The following is a 15,828-nucleotide window of genomic DNA, read 5'->3' on the forward strand; positions in this document are numbered from 1 at the left end:
TTTGACTTTTAATTTTGGTCTCCTTTACTACCACACAATACTATTTATTCTGAACAATCATTTTACCAATGTAATGTTCTATCTATAAAGAGCAGTTTGACTAAAGAAGCATGACTTTAAAATAAAGAAAATCCCATGAACAATTCAGTTGAAGTACCTATATCCAAGAGTGTACTGAAATATTTTTGTTGGCAATCCTGTCATGAGTATGGCCACTGCTTTAATGTGTGAAAACCAATGAAAAATGTCAACTTGAGACATTTCTTTGACTCAATGGGAATTAAAAAAGTAAATAAATAAATAGACCATATTCACCAAATAAGAAATTTATTTTAAGAGAACATTAGGAATTAATTATACATATTTAATGTCAAAAATGACAGCCTGAATAATGAAATGGGACAATTATTAAAAATAGAAGTAAAATCCTACCTTGAATGCAATATGTGCCAAAAATATAATTATTAGTGTGTCTCTATACTATTAACTGTGAAAAAGGAAGTGGCTGACTGTAAGACTCAAAAAAGGGAAAAATTATGATGTGAAGACTACAGGGCTATCAATTAAGGCTCTACCAACAGATATGGGAGTGAGGCTATCCATGCAAGGCATGGCACCAGTTGTTATGCACTGTTGGAACACACATGGAACACTGTGGTTAGTTCTGGTTAATACCTTCCAGGTAAAGGGAAAATGAAACTGCAAATTATAGCATACGATGAATACTACCTGAGAAGATGAAGAACTTCCTCTCAACAAAACTTTGTGAGCCAAGGAAGACAACTATGGGGGGGTGTTAAAAAGAGAATTAAAAAATAAAGGCCTCAAAGTAGATGTCTAAGGACACTTCCAATTCAGTGTTTCTACTATTTAGAACACATGACACGTAGATTTACTGCTATACCAGGCCTAACTTAATTGTTACCTTTCCTCCTGCTGTGACTGTTTCTTCATCCTGTTCATCTGCAAAAATCAAAATGCACGGTTTATTAAAAAACAAGTGAATGCTGTTTGGATTACCTGGAAATTTTGAGACAGAGAAAAGGAGTGAATTTGAACATTATTAAAGCAGAATCACTCTAATAATTCAGTAAATTAGGATTTTACACAAAAACACAGAGATGAATAGAAATCTAAACTATAAATTAAAACTTTCTTAACAGAATTTAATAATTTACTGCTTAGGCTAATATCTGACTTATGATCTTGGTTAATAAGAGGTAAGAGACTTACCTGGATAGAATGGGAAAAAACTATGGAACAAAACTCAAAATCATAAAAAGACCAAGTTTGAGAAGGAAGGGCTGCTTATGCACAGGGAGATAGCTCAGGGTGCAGAAGAGTATGAAGGGATAGACACTGGGAGGAAGTAACTATGGGGAGGAAGTGGGAGGGGAGCTGCTGCACTGTAAATTTTGGTCAATGACATGAGACAAAGTATATATGAACTGCTGTATGAAAAGTGAATTTACTCTGTAAATCTTCACCCAAATCCTAATAAAAAAAAAAAAAAAGACCAAGTTTACTGCTCTGATAGAGTCTGGTGAGACCACAGAGATTATGCCCCCTAGTTACTTTTCAGGTCTGGAACTTAACTCACTCCTATAGCTTCCAGCCAAACAAGACAGGCATATCAGATGAACATTTACATCAGGTAGACATACTCCACAGAACGATCAATCATGGGAGAACGGGGGGCAGTGTTTTGCAAAGGAAGATAGCTCAGGTGGTAAGAATGCACAGGAAAGAAGGACACAGGGAAGAGGTAACCACAGGCAGGAAGTGGGAAGAGATCTGCTATACTGTGTATGAACTGTTTACATACATACATACATACATACAGTGTATGTATGTGCTGTAAGAAAAATTCTTTTTCTCTGTAAACTTTCATCCAAATCACAAATTAATTAATTAAAAAATCTCTTCCAGGTGTAAAATTCTTTGAAGTAAAAACTTTAGTGTATTCTTAAAACACAAGGTTCTCTTTGATTTTGACAACTGAAGAAAAGAATAATCCATATTGTTACTCCATCTGTAACTTGCAGGAACAAAGACATTTAAAACTAACTCATTTTCCTATAAAAACGACTCTACTCCTTTTTATACTAACCTAGATTCACCTTACTTGTGAAAATGTACTCTACAACTTGAAAAAACACTATGAAAGGATGGTGTGGATCTCAATTTATAATGCTTAGAACACTTCAGTTGACTAGCAAAGTGTTGACTGTTAACAGATTTTTGCTATGAAGATGCAAAATTGATTTGTCTCTATGCTGTGAAGTTAGAGAGACTGGAAAAAAGTGCTCTAATTAGAGCTACTGCTTTAAAATTCACATATTCTGCTTTCAAGTATATTATTATTATCATTGCTAGTTTCCAGAAAAATGGTATGGTGAGATGAGAACACTCAATATAGAAACAATGCATAATAGGAAGTTAACTTTCCTAAGATGATAGCAAAAAAACTATTATGGTGCTAAAGGTAGCCATAGTCAATATTACGTTCTCGTAATCAGAACCAATGAAAGGAACATTTCTGAGTACTGAAAGGAGTGTATCGGGGACTGATACAATCAAGAATAAAACAACACAGAATGATACAGAGATTTTTTTTGTTTTTACCCAAGTCTGCAACAGTTCCTCCTTTCACAGGTGTATTTTCACTATCTTTCTTTGGGTTCACTGTGGGTGGGGGAAAAAAAAAAAGAAAAAGGATGACAACAACTCATAAGGCATATTTTTAATAACAAACTTAAATATACATGGATCTCATTGCAACAACAAAGTCATTTACTACTCTCCTTCACACAAAAATTACAAGCTCAGTTTTGAAACACTTAACAGACAATAGTTTTGTAATTAATTATACAAGCAGCAATACCTTTTCATCATAAAAGAAAATTCAGAGCAAAATATGAAAACAGCCTTTTAACCTCTTGTCCCAAAACATTTTTACAGTTTTTTTTTTTAATTATGATTTGGGTGGAAAGTTTACAAATTTATTTTCCATACAGCAATTGACATACATTTTGTTTCACGACATTAAATGTAATTCCCCATGATGTTACAGCTCTCTTCCCAGTTCCTCCCTGTAGTTACCTCTTCCCTGTGTTGTTCTTTCCTATATATTTCTGGCCTCTGAGCTATCTTTCTGGGCAAATACTGCCCTTCTATCCTCTCAGGATTGATTGTCCTAATGAGTGTATCAACCTGATGTAAATGTTCACCCTCTATACCTGCCTATGTTTGACTGGAAGCCACAGCAGTGACTTCAATTCCAGACCTGAAGGGTAATTCAGGGCCATAATCTGGGGTCTTAGCAGACTCTTATAAGACCAGTAAACTGGTCTTTTTTATGATTTTGAGTTTTGTTCCACACTATTCTCCCACTCTATCTAGAATATTCTGTAGTAATCTCTTTCCATGTGGTTTACAGTTGATAGTCAGGTACCATCTAGTTCTTCTGGTCTCATGGTCATATAGGCTGACATTCACATGGTCCACTAGTCCCTTGACTAATGGTTTCCATGAGTCTTTGGTTTTCTTCATTCTTCTTTGCTCTGGGCGAAGACAGACCCATTGTTCCATCCAGATGGCCCTTTGCAACCTTTTAAGATCCCAGTTGCTACTTAGAAAAGTAGGATGGAGAGCAACGTTTTTGTATAGGATGTTAGGCCAATTGAGCTTGATGTCCCCTGCAACCATGGTCCCCAGCACAAAGGTCAGACAACTCGTTCCACCAGGGTGGTTGACTATGCCTAATAAATTATTGTAACTTTAACCCCCTTAGTTCTAGTTATATGGACATTCCCACACCACGGACAAATATGTATGCATAAAAATCATCTGCCAACCTTATATACGGTCAAGGTTTTATTTACTTTTGCCCAAACATACCTGATCATTCAGCCTGTCTACCCATCTATTCCTGTAGATGAATGTTTGTTATCATTGATAACTCAGTATTATATACAGAAAAGTTCTTTTGTTGTCTGTACATCTTATGCACCTCTCTGTGCCTTCCTTTCCTTAGTGTTATCGTGTTGGTCACTTGTTTTTGGTATATTGCCTTTCCCATTACCCAGATCAATATTTGTCTCCACCTATCTAGTAGTGCTCCCTCTCCTCCTTTCCCATCCCTGGTAAAAAACAAGGAAAAGTAAACAGCTTTTTATGCATTTCTTGATTTCCATTTCTGTGTCACTCATTAATTCAGAAACAAAAATTGATGGAGGACTGAAACCTTTTATGTATCTACATAGACTTCAAAACTCAATGGAGAGTTTTAAAACCTCATATAAATGCTATGTGTTTATTCTTTACTCATATAACAGTGTGCCTGTGTGATATTTCTATGTAAAAACTATTAGTTATATTATATCTCTTTTGTTTTTAATAGGTCCATGGGTAGACTATACATGAACTAGTCCTATACTAATGGAAAATTAAGTTGATTTTCAACTTTTCACTATTCTGTAATCAATATTTTGAATGTATCTCTGTGCATGCACATAGTTATTTTAGAAGCATTCTAAAAATTATAACTGCTATTGAATACCCCTATTTTAATATGTAATAGAACAGGCCAATTGTGTCCAAAGGTTTCCAACAATAGCAACTAAGAGTACCAGTCAATCTTTCCATTGGTTGATTAAGTGAGGTTTAACATCTTTCCACATGTGTTGGCTCTGTATATTCAATGAATTACCAATACATAATAACTTTGCCACAATTTACTCTATGCGGTTTAAAAATTTTTTAATATATATTTACGATTTGAATCCTTTCTTGTCAAAAATTTTCTCCCAACCTAACATCTGTTTAAAGTATAATACGGAAAATTCAAAGATTGGTTTTGTTTTTTATATTTACTACATTAATCAAACTGAAGTTTAAAATTCTTTTATTTGATACAGAGAACTAAATTTTACCAAAAGTATTTATGGATCGCTTCACTCTTTTTTGATTTATCTGCAGTGAAATTTGCCTTAAATAAAATTTATCAATGAACATGGATCATTTTTTTTTAAAAAACTGTGGTTTGGGTTTAAGTTTACAGAGCAAATTCATTTTCCATACAACAGTTCATGCATTTTGTCTCAAGACAATGACTGCAATTTCCCACAATGTCATAGCTCTCTTCCCACTTTCTCCCCATAGTTACCTCTTTCTTGTGTTCTTCCCTTCCATGGAGACCTACCCCTCGAGCTGTCTCCCTGTGCATATATTGCCTTTCTATTCTCCCATGATTGATCTCTCCAAGGAGTGTATCTATCTAATGTAAATTAAACATGGGTCTATTTTTTTAAATGTATTTATTTTTAAATTCTTTAAATTGAGAATACACACAGGAAAAAATACACCAATCCAATAATTTCTGCATGTAGAAAACCTATATAATGCTTCATGAATTTGTGTGTCATCCTTGTGCTGGGGACATGCTAATTTCCTCTGTATCCTTCCAATTTTACTTTATGTGCTACCAAAGCGATCACCGGGAGTCGATTTCTAAACTGGTTATTCTATTCCATTATTGATTTAGTCACTGCAAAAACTAAACTATTTTTATTAGTTAGCTTTACACTTTAAGTAGTTACTTCTTAGAATTATTACCACCCAGTCTACGGCCATACCACCCTGAACGCATCTGATCTTGTCTGATCTTGGAAGCTAAGCAGGGTCAGGCCTGGTTAGTACTTGGATGGGAGAATTACCACCTTGACTGATGTTTTATTTTTGAAAAATCTTTCAACCCTCCTGAGATTGTGGCCCTGCGACATCCTTTAAACCTGGAAGAGAAACCATCCCCAGCGATCACCCTGCAGTCAAACAACAGACAGGCCTATAAAGTGAACAACCACATTCATAAGGAACATATTCCTCAGAATAATCAACCATACGAGACTAAATGGGCAGCAATTGCCTAAAAACACAGGTCAGAGAAGGCAGGAAGGAGCAGAAAAGGACAAATGGAAACGGGAAACCCAAGGAGGGTGCTGATATATTGAAGGAATTGCAACTAATGTTAAGAAAAAAATTGTGTATAAATTACTGAATGCAAAATTAATTTGCTGTGTAAACTTTAACCTAAGCTACAATTAAAAAAAAAAGTTTTATTTTTGAATGTTAGCAACTTAAAAGTATTCTTGTCAAATTCCAGTAGTAATTCTATTAGCATTTTTAAGTTAATTATACTGACTTACTCAGCAAGTACCACCACTTCCAACACTCCTTTGTCATTCTGAAAGTTTTTATTCAAGTTTTCTTTTATGTCACTCAGAAATTTGTGTATTTTTACTCACTGCTGTTATACTTCTAATTCTACCCTGTGGAATTTTATGGTTTTACCTCCCACTATGAATCTAACTTTCCAATGATATTTCCTTATTGACTTAAGAGACAACTATAGATTTTTTCTGGTTTCAATATTACTGCATATCCTATGGTACACCATATGCAGAAATGGTGTACCATTGACATCGTGCTCTGTTCTGCAAAGAATGAGATTTTTTTTCTTGCTACTAAGTCTTTCTACTTGAGCTACACTTTCATGAATATAAATAAGCCCAGAAATTTCATCACCAGAAATACAGGTTCATCACACTTAACCTACAAAATTTATGACCAGAAGTCTTCACATTTACATTCAAATAAAGCAACTGACTACACCTTTAGAGCATTAGGACTGGAATGACTCAATAGCAAGCTGAGATATAGATATTACACAACCTTGTGTGCTTTAAGTAAAGATGACTTGAAGCACTTACTGGAGAAAATCCAAAGACTGCAGCCTCCAGAATGGATTACACTTCAAGATAAAGAAAACAAAAATCCTCACAACTGGGCCAATAAGCAACATCATGGTAAGAGGAGAAAGGACTGAAACTGTCATAGTTTTCATTTTACTTGGATCCACAATCAACACTCAAGGAAGCAGCAGTCAATAAATCAGATGTCATACTGCACTGGGCAAATCTGCTGCAAATGACTTCTTTAAAGTGTTAAATAACAAAGATGTCACTTGAGGACTAAAGTTGTGTCTGACTCAAGCCATGGCCTCTTCAATCACTTCATATGTGCGTGAAAGCTGAATAATGAATAAAGAAGATCAAAGAAAAACCGATGTCTTTAACTTATGGTATTGACAAAGACTATTAAATATACCAATAGGTTTCAGTGGAGCAGCCAGACTAAGACAGACTCAGAGGAAGGATGACACCGTCCACTTCTCAAACAATTGGCCTATGAAAACCATATGAATAGCAGTGAAAGACTGTCTGATATAGTGTCGGAGGATGAGTCCCTCAGGTCAGAAGGCACTCAAAATTTGACTGAAGAAGAGCTGAGTCCTCAGGGTAGAGCCAACCTTAGTGATGTGGATGGAGTAAAGCTTTTGGAACCTCCATTTGCTCATGTGGCACAACTCAAAACAAAAAGAAAAAGCTACAACATCCATTAATATTCAGAATATGGAATGTACAAAGTATCAATCTAGGAAAACTGGAAGTTGTCAAAACTGAAATGGAATGCATAAAGATTGATATGCTAGGTATTAGTGAGCTAAAATGGACCAGTTCTGGCCATACTGAATCAGACAACCATCTACCATGCTGGGAATAACAAACTGAAGAGGAAAGTGTGGCATTCATCATCACAAAGAATGTTTCAAGATCTATCCTGAAATACAATGCAGTCAATGAGGACAATATCCATACGTCTGTAAGGAAGACCAGTTAGTACTACCATTATTTAAACTTATACACCAACCACCAAAGCCAAAGATGAGGAAATTGAAGATTTTTACCAATTTCTGCAGTCTGAAATCGACTGAACATGCAATCAGTGATTATCACTGGTGATTGGAATGCAAAAGTTGGAAACAGTGAGGAATCACCAGTAGTTGGAAAATTTGGCTTTGGTGATAGAAATAATGGTGGCGATCATGTGACAGAATTTTAGATGACCAATAACTTATTCATTGCAAGTATCTTGCTTCAACAACACAAAAAGCGGCTGTACCCACAGACCTCGCCTGATAGAGTACACAGGAATCAGACTGACTACATATGTGGCAAGAGGCGATGGAGAAGCTCAAAGGCCAGGAGCTGATTGTGGAACAGACCATCAAGTGCTCATATGCAAGTTCAAGTTGAAGATAATTAAAAGAAATTCACAAAAGCCAAAATATGATCTTGATTACATATCTCTTGAATTTAGAGACCATCGAAAGAATAGATCTGATGCACTGAACACTAATGACCAAAAACCAGAGGAATTATGGGATGACATCAAGAACATCATCCATGAAGAAATCAAAAGGTCATTAAAAAGACAAGACCAAAATGGATGTCAGAAGAGACTCTGAAAGTAGCTAAAGCAAATGGAAGAAATGAGAAGATAAAAGAGCTGAACAGAATATTTCAAAGAGCAGCTCAAGAAGAAAAAGTGAATTATTAAAATTATATATTATAATTATTATAATGAAATCTGCAAAGCGCTGGAGTTAGAAAACCAAAAAGGAAGAACACAGTCGGCATTTCTCAAGCTGAAAGAACTGAGAAAAAATTCAAGCCCTGAGTTGCAATATTGAAAGACTGTATGGGCAATATACTGAATGATGCGGGAAAAATTTAAAAAAAAAAAAAAAAGATTGAAAGAATACATAGTCAAGAATTGGTCGATGTTCATCCACTGCAGGAGGCAGCATATGATCAAGAGCCAATGGTATTGAAGGAAGAAGTTAAAGCTGCAATGAAAGAATTAGTGAAAAACAAGGCTCCAGGAATTGACAGAATACCCATTGAGATGTTTCAACAAACGGATGCCATGCTGGAGGCACTCACTCGGCTATTTTTGGAAGACAGCTATCTGGAAAACTGACTGGAAGAGATCTTTATTTGTACCCATTCTAAAGAAAAGTGAGCCCACAGAATATGGAAATTATCAAACAATATCAGTAATATTGCATGCAAGTAAAATCTTACTGAAGATAATTCAAAAATGGATGCAGCAGTATACTGACAGAGAACTTGCAGAAATGCAAACCAGATTCAGAAGAGGACGTGGAACGAGGGGTATCATTGCTGATGTCAGATGGATGATAGCTGAAAGCAAAGCATACAAGAAAGATGTTTAGTTGTGTTTTTTTGACTATGCAAGAGCATTTGATTTTGTGGATCATAACAAATTATGGGTAACACTGAGAAGAATGGGAATCCCAGAACCCCTAATTGTACTCATGAGGAACCTGTACATAGACCAGGAGAGGCTGTCATTTAAACAGAACAAGGGGACACTGCACGGATTAAACATCAGAAGGGAGGGCGACAGGGTTGTATCCTTTCCCCACACGTATGCAATCTGTGTGCTGAGCAAATAATCCAAGACACTGGACAACATGAAGAAAACATGGGATCAGGATTGGAGGAAGACTCATTAACAACCTGCAAGATGCAAATGAGACAACTTTGCTTGCTGAAAGTGAGGATGATTCGAAGCAGTTAGTGAAGATTAAAGACTACTGTCTGCAGTATGGATTACACCTCAATATAAACAAAACAAAAATCCTCACAACTGGACCAATAAGCAGCCTCATGATAAATGGAGAAAAGACTGAAGGTGTTCTGGTTACCTAGTGCCGCTCTGACGAGAATATACCATAAATGGGATGGCCTTAACAAACAAGAGTTTATTCTCTCACAATTTGGAGGCTTTACGTCCAAGTTCAAAGAGCTAGGCTCTAGGGGTTGTGTGAAAACCCCTTGACTTTGAGCTTCAATTCAGCTCTACCTCTTGATCCCTGCCCACTGAAGCTAGAGGCATCTCTTTATTCAGGCAGCTAGTGGTTGCTGAGGCTAACAAGCCTAAGGTCGACAAAATGGCACAGTCCCCATGTTACCAAACCACATGGCAGGCCGTTAATTCAAGTCCATCGTAAGTCCCAAGGTCGACAGAGCATGGCAGGCTGCTGAAAAATGACACAGCTGCATGCTGGGTCCAAGTGTGCCATATGCTAGAGACCATTCCCAAAGCTGCTGATTATATACGGGAAGCAGACCACATACTCAAAGGCAGCTAAACAGTTGCTCACAGTAGCTTCCACCATGGAGATGATTACCAATCTCATCATGGGGACTACTACATCCAGCTGCCCAGCCACTCAACCAGGCCTAGCCAAGTTGACACAAAAACATCACCACAGAAGGTGTCAAGGACTTCTTCATATTACTTCGTTCCACAATCAACACCAACAGAAGCCACAGTCAAGATATCAGATGACGTATTGCATTGGGCAGATCTGCTGCAAAAGACCTTCTTAAAGTGCTGAAGAGCAAAGATTCTCCTTGAGGACTAAGGAGCTCCTGACACAAGCCATGGTATTTTCAACTGCCTCATATGCATGTGAGAGCTGTACAATGAATAAGGAAGATCGAAGAAGATTTGATGTTTTTTGAGTTACGGTGTTGGAGAAGAATACTAAAAGAGCTAACAAATCTGTCCCAGAAGTAGTTCAGCCGGAATGCTCCTTGGAAGTGAAAATGGCCAGATTTCGTCTCACCTACTTTGGTCATATTGTCAGAAGAGACCATTCCCTGGAGAAAGGTATCATGCTTGGTAAAGTGGAGAGTCAGTGAAAAAGGAGAAGGCCCTCAACAAGATGGACTGACAATGGCTGCAACAATGGGCTCAGGTATAGCAAGGATCGTGGGGCTGGCACAGGATCAGGCAGTGATTCGTTCTGTTGTATACAGGGTCGCTGTGAGTTGGAAACGACTTGATAGCACCTAACAACCACCACAACACTGAATATACCATGTACTGCCAAAAGAATGAACAAATCTGTCTTGGAAAAAGTATAGCCAGAATGCTCCTTAGAAGAGAGGATGCGGAGACTTGGTCTCAGGTACTCTAGACATGTTATTGGAAGAGATGAGTCCTTGGACAAGGACATCATGCTTGGTAAAGTTGAGGGTCAGTGAAAAAGAGGAAGGCCTGCAACAAAATGGACTGGCAGTGTCTACAACAATGGACTCAAGCAAAGCAACAATTGTGAGGATGGCACAGGATTGGACAGTGGTTCATCCTGTTATACAGAGGGTCATTATGAATTGGAACCAACTCAGCAGCAGCTAAAAACAACAATGGAGGTTAATACATAGAATTGTACATTGAAACATACTATCCCTTTTCCCATATACATTGATTTTGTTGGGATTTAAAAAAAAATATTTTTTTCTCCCAAATCACAATTTTAAAAAGTGATTTTAAAAAAAGTTAATTATAAAGTGTTCCTAAATTTAGAAAACATTTTAGTCACTTCAAGTTTTCTCAATATACTACTAACAAAAGTACACCAAAAAATTGGGCATGAGGGAATTTCTTAGAAGTTAACCTTATAAAGAAGAAATCTATGCATATTTGAAAGTGAAGAACTGTGGATATACAACATAAAACTGAACCACCCCATAAATGATAATGATAATGAATAAATCATGTCTAACAGTATAAGGCATATTTAATTAGAATAATACAAACCATTTTTGGGAAGTACCACTTCCTCTATGTTGGGTACAGGTGTTGGATCCTCCATATCCTTGGTAAGATCTTCTTGCTCTTCTTCTTCTTTCTGACTTCTACGTTTCCCATAAAGACTAGTTTGGCTAAACCATATAACAGACAAAATATAAAGAGACTGATTATAGTAACTCTTTGTTTTTTAAGTGTTGTAAAAAGACATATAACACAGTAATTGCCAATTTAATGTTTTCCACGTGTACAATTAGTGACATCAATTAATCATGCTGTGCAACCATCACCAATATCTGTTGAAGATTTTCATCAACAGAAATACAGTATTAAATAGCTAAACAATGATACACCACCCAAAGTCTAGTAATGACTAATAGTGTACCTACTACATTTGTCTATTCTCATCCCTAGGTGGAACAGTGGTTTGTGATCAGCTAATGATCTAAAGATTAGAGGTACAAACCCACCTAGCAGCACTGCAAAAATGCTTCTTTAAAGATTACAGACAAGAAAACCCTACAGAGAAGTCTATGTTCCATGACATATGGAGTCATTATGAAGAATCTATTCAACAGTAATGGGTTAGCTAGATTATAATTACTTTCAGCAAACAATTTCTGAGGTTTTACCTTCATTACTGCAAGAATTTTATACCCCAAATCATTTAAAAAGACAAACAGAAACCAAACAGATTTGACTTGTTCTCTAATTAAATCTAACCAGTCAAAAAGAAAAATAAAAGTTACTAGGTTTAAGAAATGGACAAAGGAATTCAACTGTTCAAATTGTAGCCAATATCCTAAAAGTGGCTTCAATTAGTGTAATAAAAGGTAAGGAAATATTGCATATTCTTTTCACTCCATTCTGAAAACAGGATCATAAAAAAAATCACCACATAAGAGATTTTCTCAAATATATATAGAACTGCATTTTCCAGGCTCTTTGTGTCACCCAAAGAACAAGAACTGCAAAGCACAGAATCACTTACTATCGTACTCTTTAAAAAAAAAAAAAAAAAAAACTGCCATCACCCTTTCATCAAAAATTCAATCAAACCAATTTTTATTTTTAAAACTATTACATGAGACAAAGCATATTAGGCCTTGAAGAATGGGAATGATTCCTTACCTTGAGAAATAAAAAAAGATTCAAGAAAAGAAAGTGTTAAATATATCACTTAAAAAAAAAAAAAAAAAAAAAATCTGCTGCCATCGAGTAGATTCTGATCCTTCCAACCCCCATAGGGTTTCCAAGGCTGTAAATCTTTATTGAAGTAGGTTGCCTCATCTTCCTCCTGTGGAGTAGCTAGCGGGTTTGAACTGCCACAACCTCTGGTAAGCAGCCAAATGCCCTACCCATTGGGCCACGAGAGCTCCTTAAATAGCTCACATAATGATTACCAAAAACAGCGAAATGAATACATACTGTACCAAGAAAATACATTTTTGAGCATAGTAAATTATGTTTGAGAATAGTTAGTCAAAACTGAAGGTAGATTTTGAGCTGACCTAGAAAACTGAGAAATAATTCACTAAGAACTAGGCAGTTATTTCAGAAGGAGAAGTAGAAGCTTAAAAGCACAATTTAAACAAAAAACAAACTTGTTTTGAAAAGGAAGGGATTATGATCTCCAAGTGTATTTACAAGTAAAAGTAACAATAGAGAATGCTGACTGAAACTGCGAGCTGGGACCATCCTGACTCCTCACACTGTAGAGAATGTTCAAAGTTTTCTTCTAACTGGGACAATAAATTGGTACAGATTAGCATAAGATGCATAAAGTAAAATGGTGTTTTGTTTTGTGTTTTAAATGAAAATGACATGATGATTTATAAAAGCCTATAAACCTAAAGAGGGAGGAGAGATAAAACAGTCAATGCAGGGAAGATTAATAAAACTTCAGGAAAACAGATTTCACAATGCTTTGGTTAAATATAGGATTCTAAGGGAAAATTTATAATAAGCAAAGGGCCTGGTCATTACAAAGCATCTTCACATACATTTACTTTGGGAAACCCAATTCAGCAAGTTTTACTCTACTATGTGGGCCTCTCAGATAGCACATATTCATTCATTCAATGGACACTAAGGATCTAGCACCCCATCTAAGTTCCTAAGTTGAACAGCAGCACATCAAGATTCAGATCAGAAATTTAAGATATAATGTTACCCCCATAATATCTTAAAAAAAAAAAAAAAAAAAAAATCATTTTTGTTACTGTAATTTTTATGTCATAATATATCTAGCTTCACAAAACAGAATCTTTTAAATGACTCTTAGTGACTCAGTTGAAACAAGGAGGTTTTGGAACTGTTAAAGATTTCAAGCATGATTAAGAAGGCTTCTACTAACTGTGTGAGGGAACAATAAAGCATATTCTGTGAACAGAAATGCTACTTTAGCTGAAGAAGAAAATTTACATAAGGAAGTAGGAGGAGACAAGATGTCAGGCAGGTCATTACAGTCCAGTCTACAGGAAGCAATTCAACAAATTTACTATTAACTGAAAAGAATAAATTTTGGAAATGGACATTTTCTCACTAAGACTAAACTATAACCTCTGAAATGATACAAAAAATATTTTGATTTAGGCAATTTGGAAATTATTTATTGAGTATCTACTTAACATACAATAAGTTATTAAGTATCTACCATTTACTAAATATCTACTTCAGGGCAAACACTGTACAAGGGCTTTAAAGTCTCATTTAATTTCCACAAAAACATATTCAATGGAAGCCATAGGCTCCGTATAAGCATGGCTTATTAACTACAAATGTGTCACTCTAAGCAAAGTACTATACTTCTGCACTTTGTACAACATCAAATAGTTGTAGGTTCACCTCCTCCATGAGTCCTTTTGCTCACCCATGAGGACAGGTAATAAAATCAGAGAAGCAGACATTAACTATGTATAAAGTTTCTTGGGTTTCTTACCAACTGCACATTTAGATATATATTAAGAGACAGACAGAAAAAATATTGACTACAGGGTGTCTTTGTAAAAAAGACAACATAAGATGCATGAGAGTTAACAACCTATGACAAAATAAGGTATCAAAGCAAATGATGTCACAACGTGAGTGACAGAAGTCCACTTCCATTAAGAAAAATTTCCAATACAAAAGTAAAAATCTGGAAAGTCCTTTGGACTTTGTTTTCTACCTTTTGAATCATGTCACACTTCTTACCCTTTTTTCCCACTCTTCTTCCGTGATTCTGTGGGTGTAGGAGGGGGAGGGGAAGGTGAATGTTTCCTCTTTCGAGCATTAGCTGCTGCTTTTCTATCTCTTCTCTCTGGACTTCGGACTGGCTAGGAGAAAGTCAATGGAAATAGGTATCAAACAGCTTTGCCCATTCCTCAGTTTCTACAAACCCTGTCCAAAGGTGAGTTTGGACAAATAAAGACTGTACCATATCCATTGACTCAGAGAAAATGGAGAGCACATTATTAAGTATCACAGATGACCAGCAATCAAGAGACTGTGGCCTTTAACATGATGCATGACCAACGGAAATATCAGTATTTCAAGCCATGTAGTAACATAGACATGCCAAAATCTGCATAACAAAAACTGTCTCTGTTCACATTCTGGCTTTTCCCAGAATGGGAAGTATTTTAGTAACTACTGGAAAAACATACATTCTATGAAGTAGATCAAATACAATGATAGGCTGAATGATCTTGTAAAAATGTACCATTATAAAAAGAACTTCTAACTCATGAGTAAGAATGTAAGACATGAAACTATGACAAAAGCTTTATTGCAACAGGTTTGCCACCAGAACATAGGGGTTAGTGACAACCATGGCAGTATCTAAGCCAAAACAGAAAAGGACCAATATCAACATTGTTGCCACTGGACCTATAGATTCTGGCAAGTCCACCACTACTGGTCACCTAATCTACAAATGTGGGATCAAAGAAAGAACCATAAAAAAATTTGGGAAGGAAGCTGCTGAGATGGGAAGGGACTCCTTAAAGTACACTGGGTTTTGGATAAACTAAAAGCTGAACGTGAGCATGGCATCACCACTGATAAATTTGAGACCAGCAACTTGGTGAATCTGAAGCTGGTATCTCCAAGAATAGGCAGACCATAAGCATGCCCTTCTGGCTTACACACTGGTTGTGAAACAACTAATTGGTGGTGTTAAAATGGATTCCCTGAGCCACCCTAAAGCCAGAAGAGATATGAGGAGATTGTTAAGGAAGACAGCACCTACATTAAAAACTGGCTACAACCCCAACACAGTAGCTTTTGTGCCAATTTCTGGTTGGAATAGTGACAACA

The 15,828-nt window shown here is 36.3% G+C and overlaps 1 protein-coding gene and 1 non-coding gene across 2 annotated transcripts in view; both read right to left on the minus strand.

Moving 5' to 3' along the window:
• Positions 1-15,828, minus strand: part of SMARCC1 (SWI/SNF related, matrix associated, actin dependent regulator of chromatin subfamily c member 1) — a 200,353-nt gene that overhangs the window by 89,932 nt on the left and 94,593 nt on the right. The window contains exons 11-14 of the mRNA XM_007951765.2: positions 14,725-14,846; positions 11,539-11,663; positions 2,626-2,685; positions 926-963 (exon numbers count right to left, since the gene is read on the minus strand). Of these exons, the coding sequence (XP_007949956.2) occupies positions 926-963; positions 2,626-2,685; positions 11,539-11,663; positions 14,725-14,846 (345 nt within the window). The remainder of the gene's footprint in view (positions 1-925; positions 964-2,625; positions 2,686-11,538; positions 11,664-14,724; positions 14,847-15,828) is intronic.
• On the minus strand, positions 5,392-5,498 carry LOC122151133. Its single transcript, XR_006163992.1, has one exon. It is a non-coding gene; the product is annotated as a U6 spliceosomal RNA (small nuclear RNA).

This window comes from Orycteropus afer, unplaced genomic scaffold, assembly GCF_000298275.1.
Source record: "Orycteropus afer afer isolate SDZICR_OR568_19922 unplaced genomic scaffold, OryAfe1.0 scaffold00311, whole genome shotgun sequence".
Classification (NCBI taxonomy): domain Eukaryota; kingdom Metazoa; phylum Chordata; class Mammalia; order Tubulidentata; family Orycteropodidae; genus Orycteropus; species Orycteropus afer.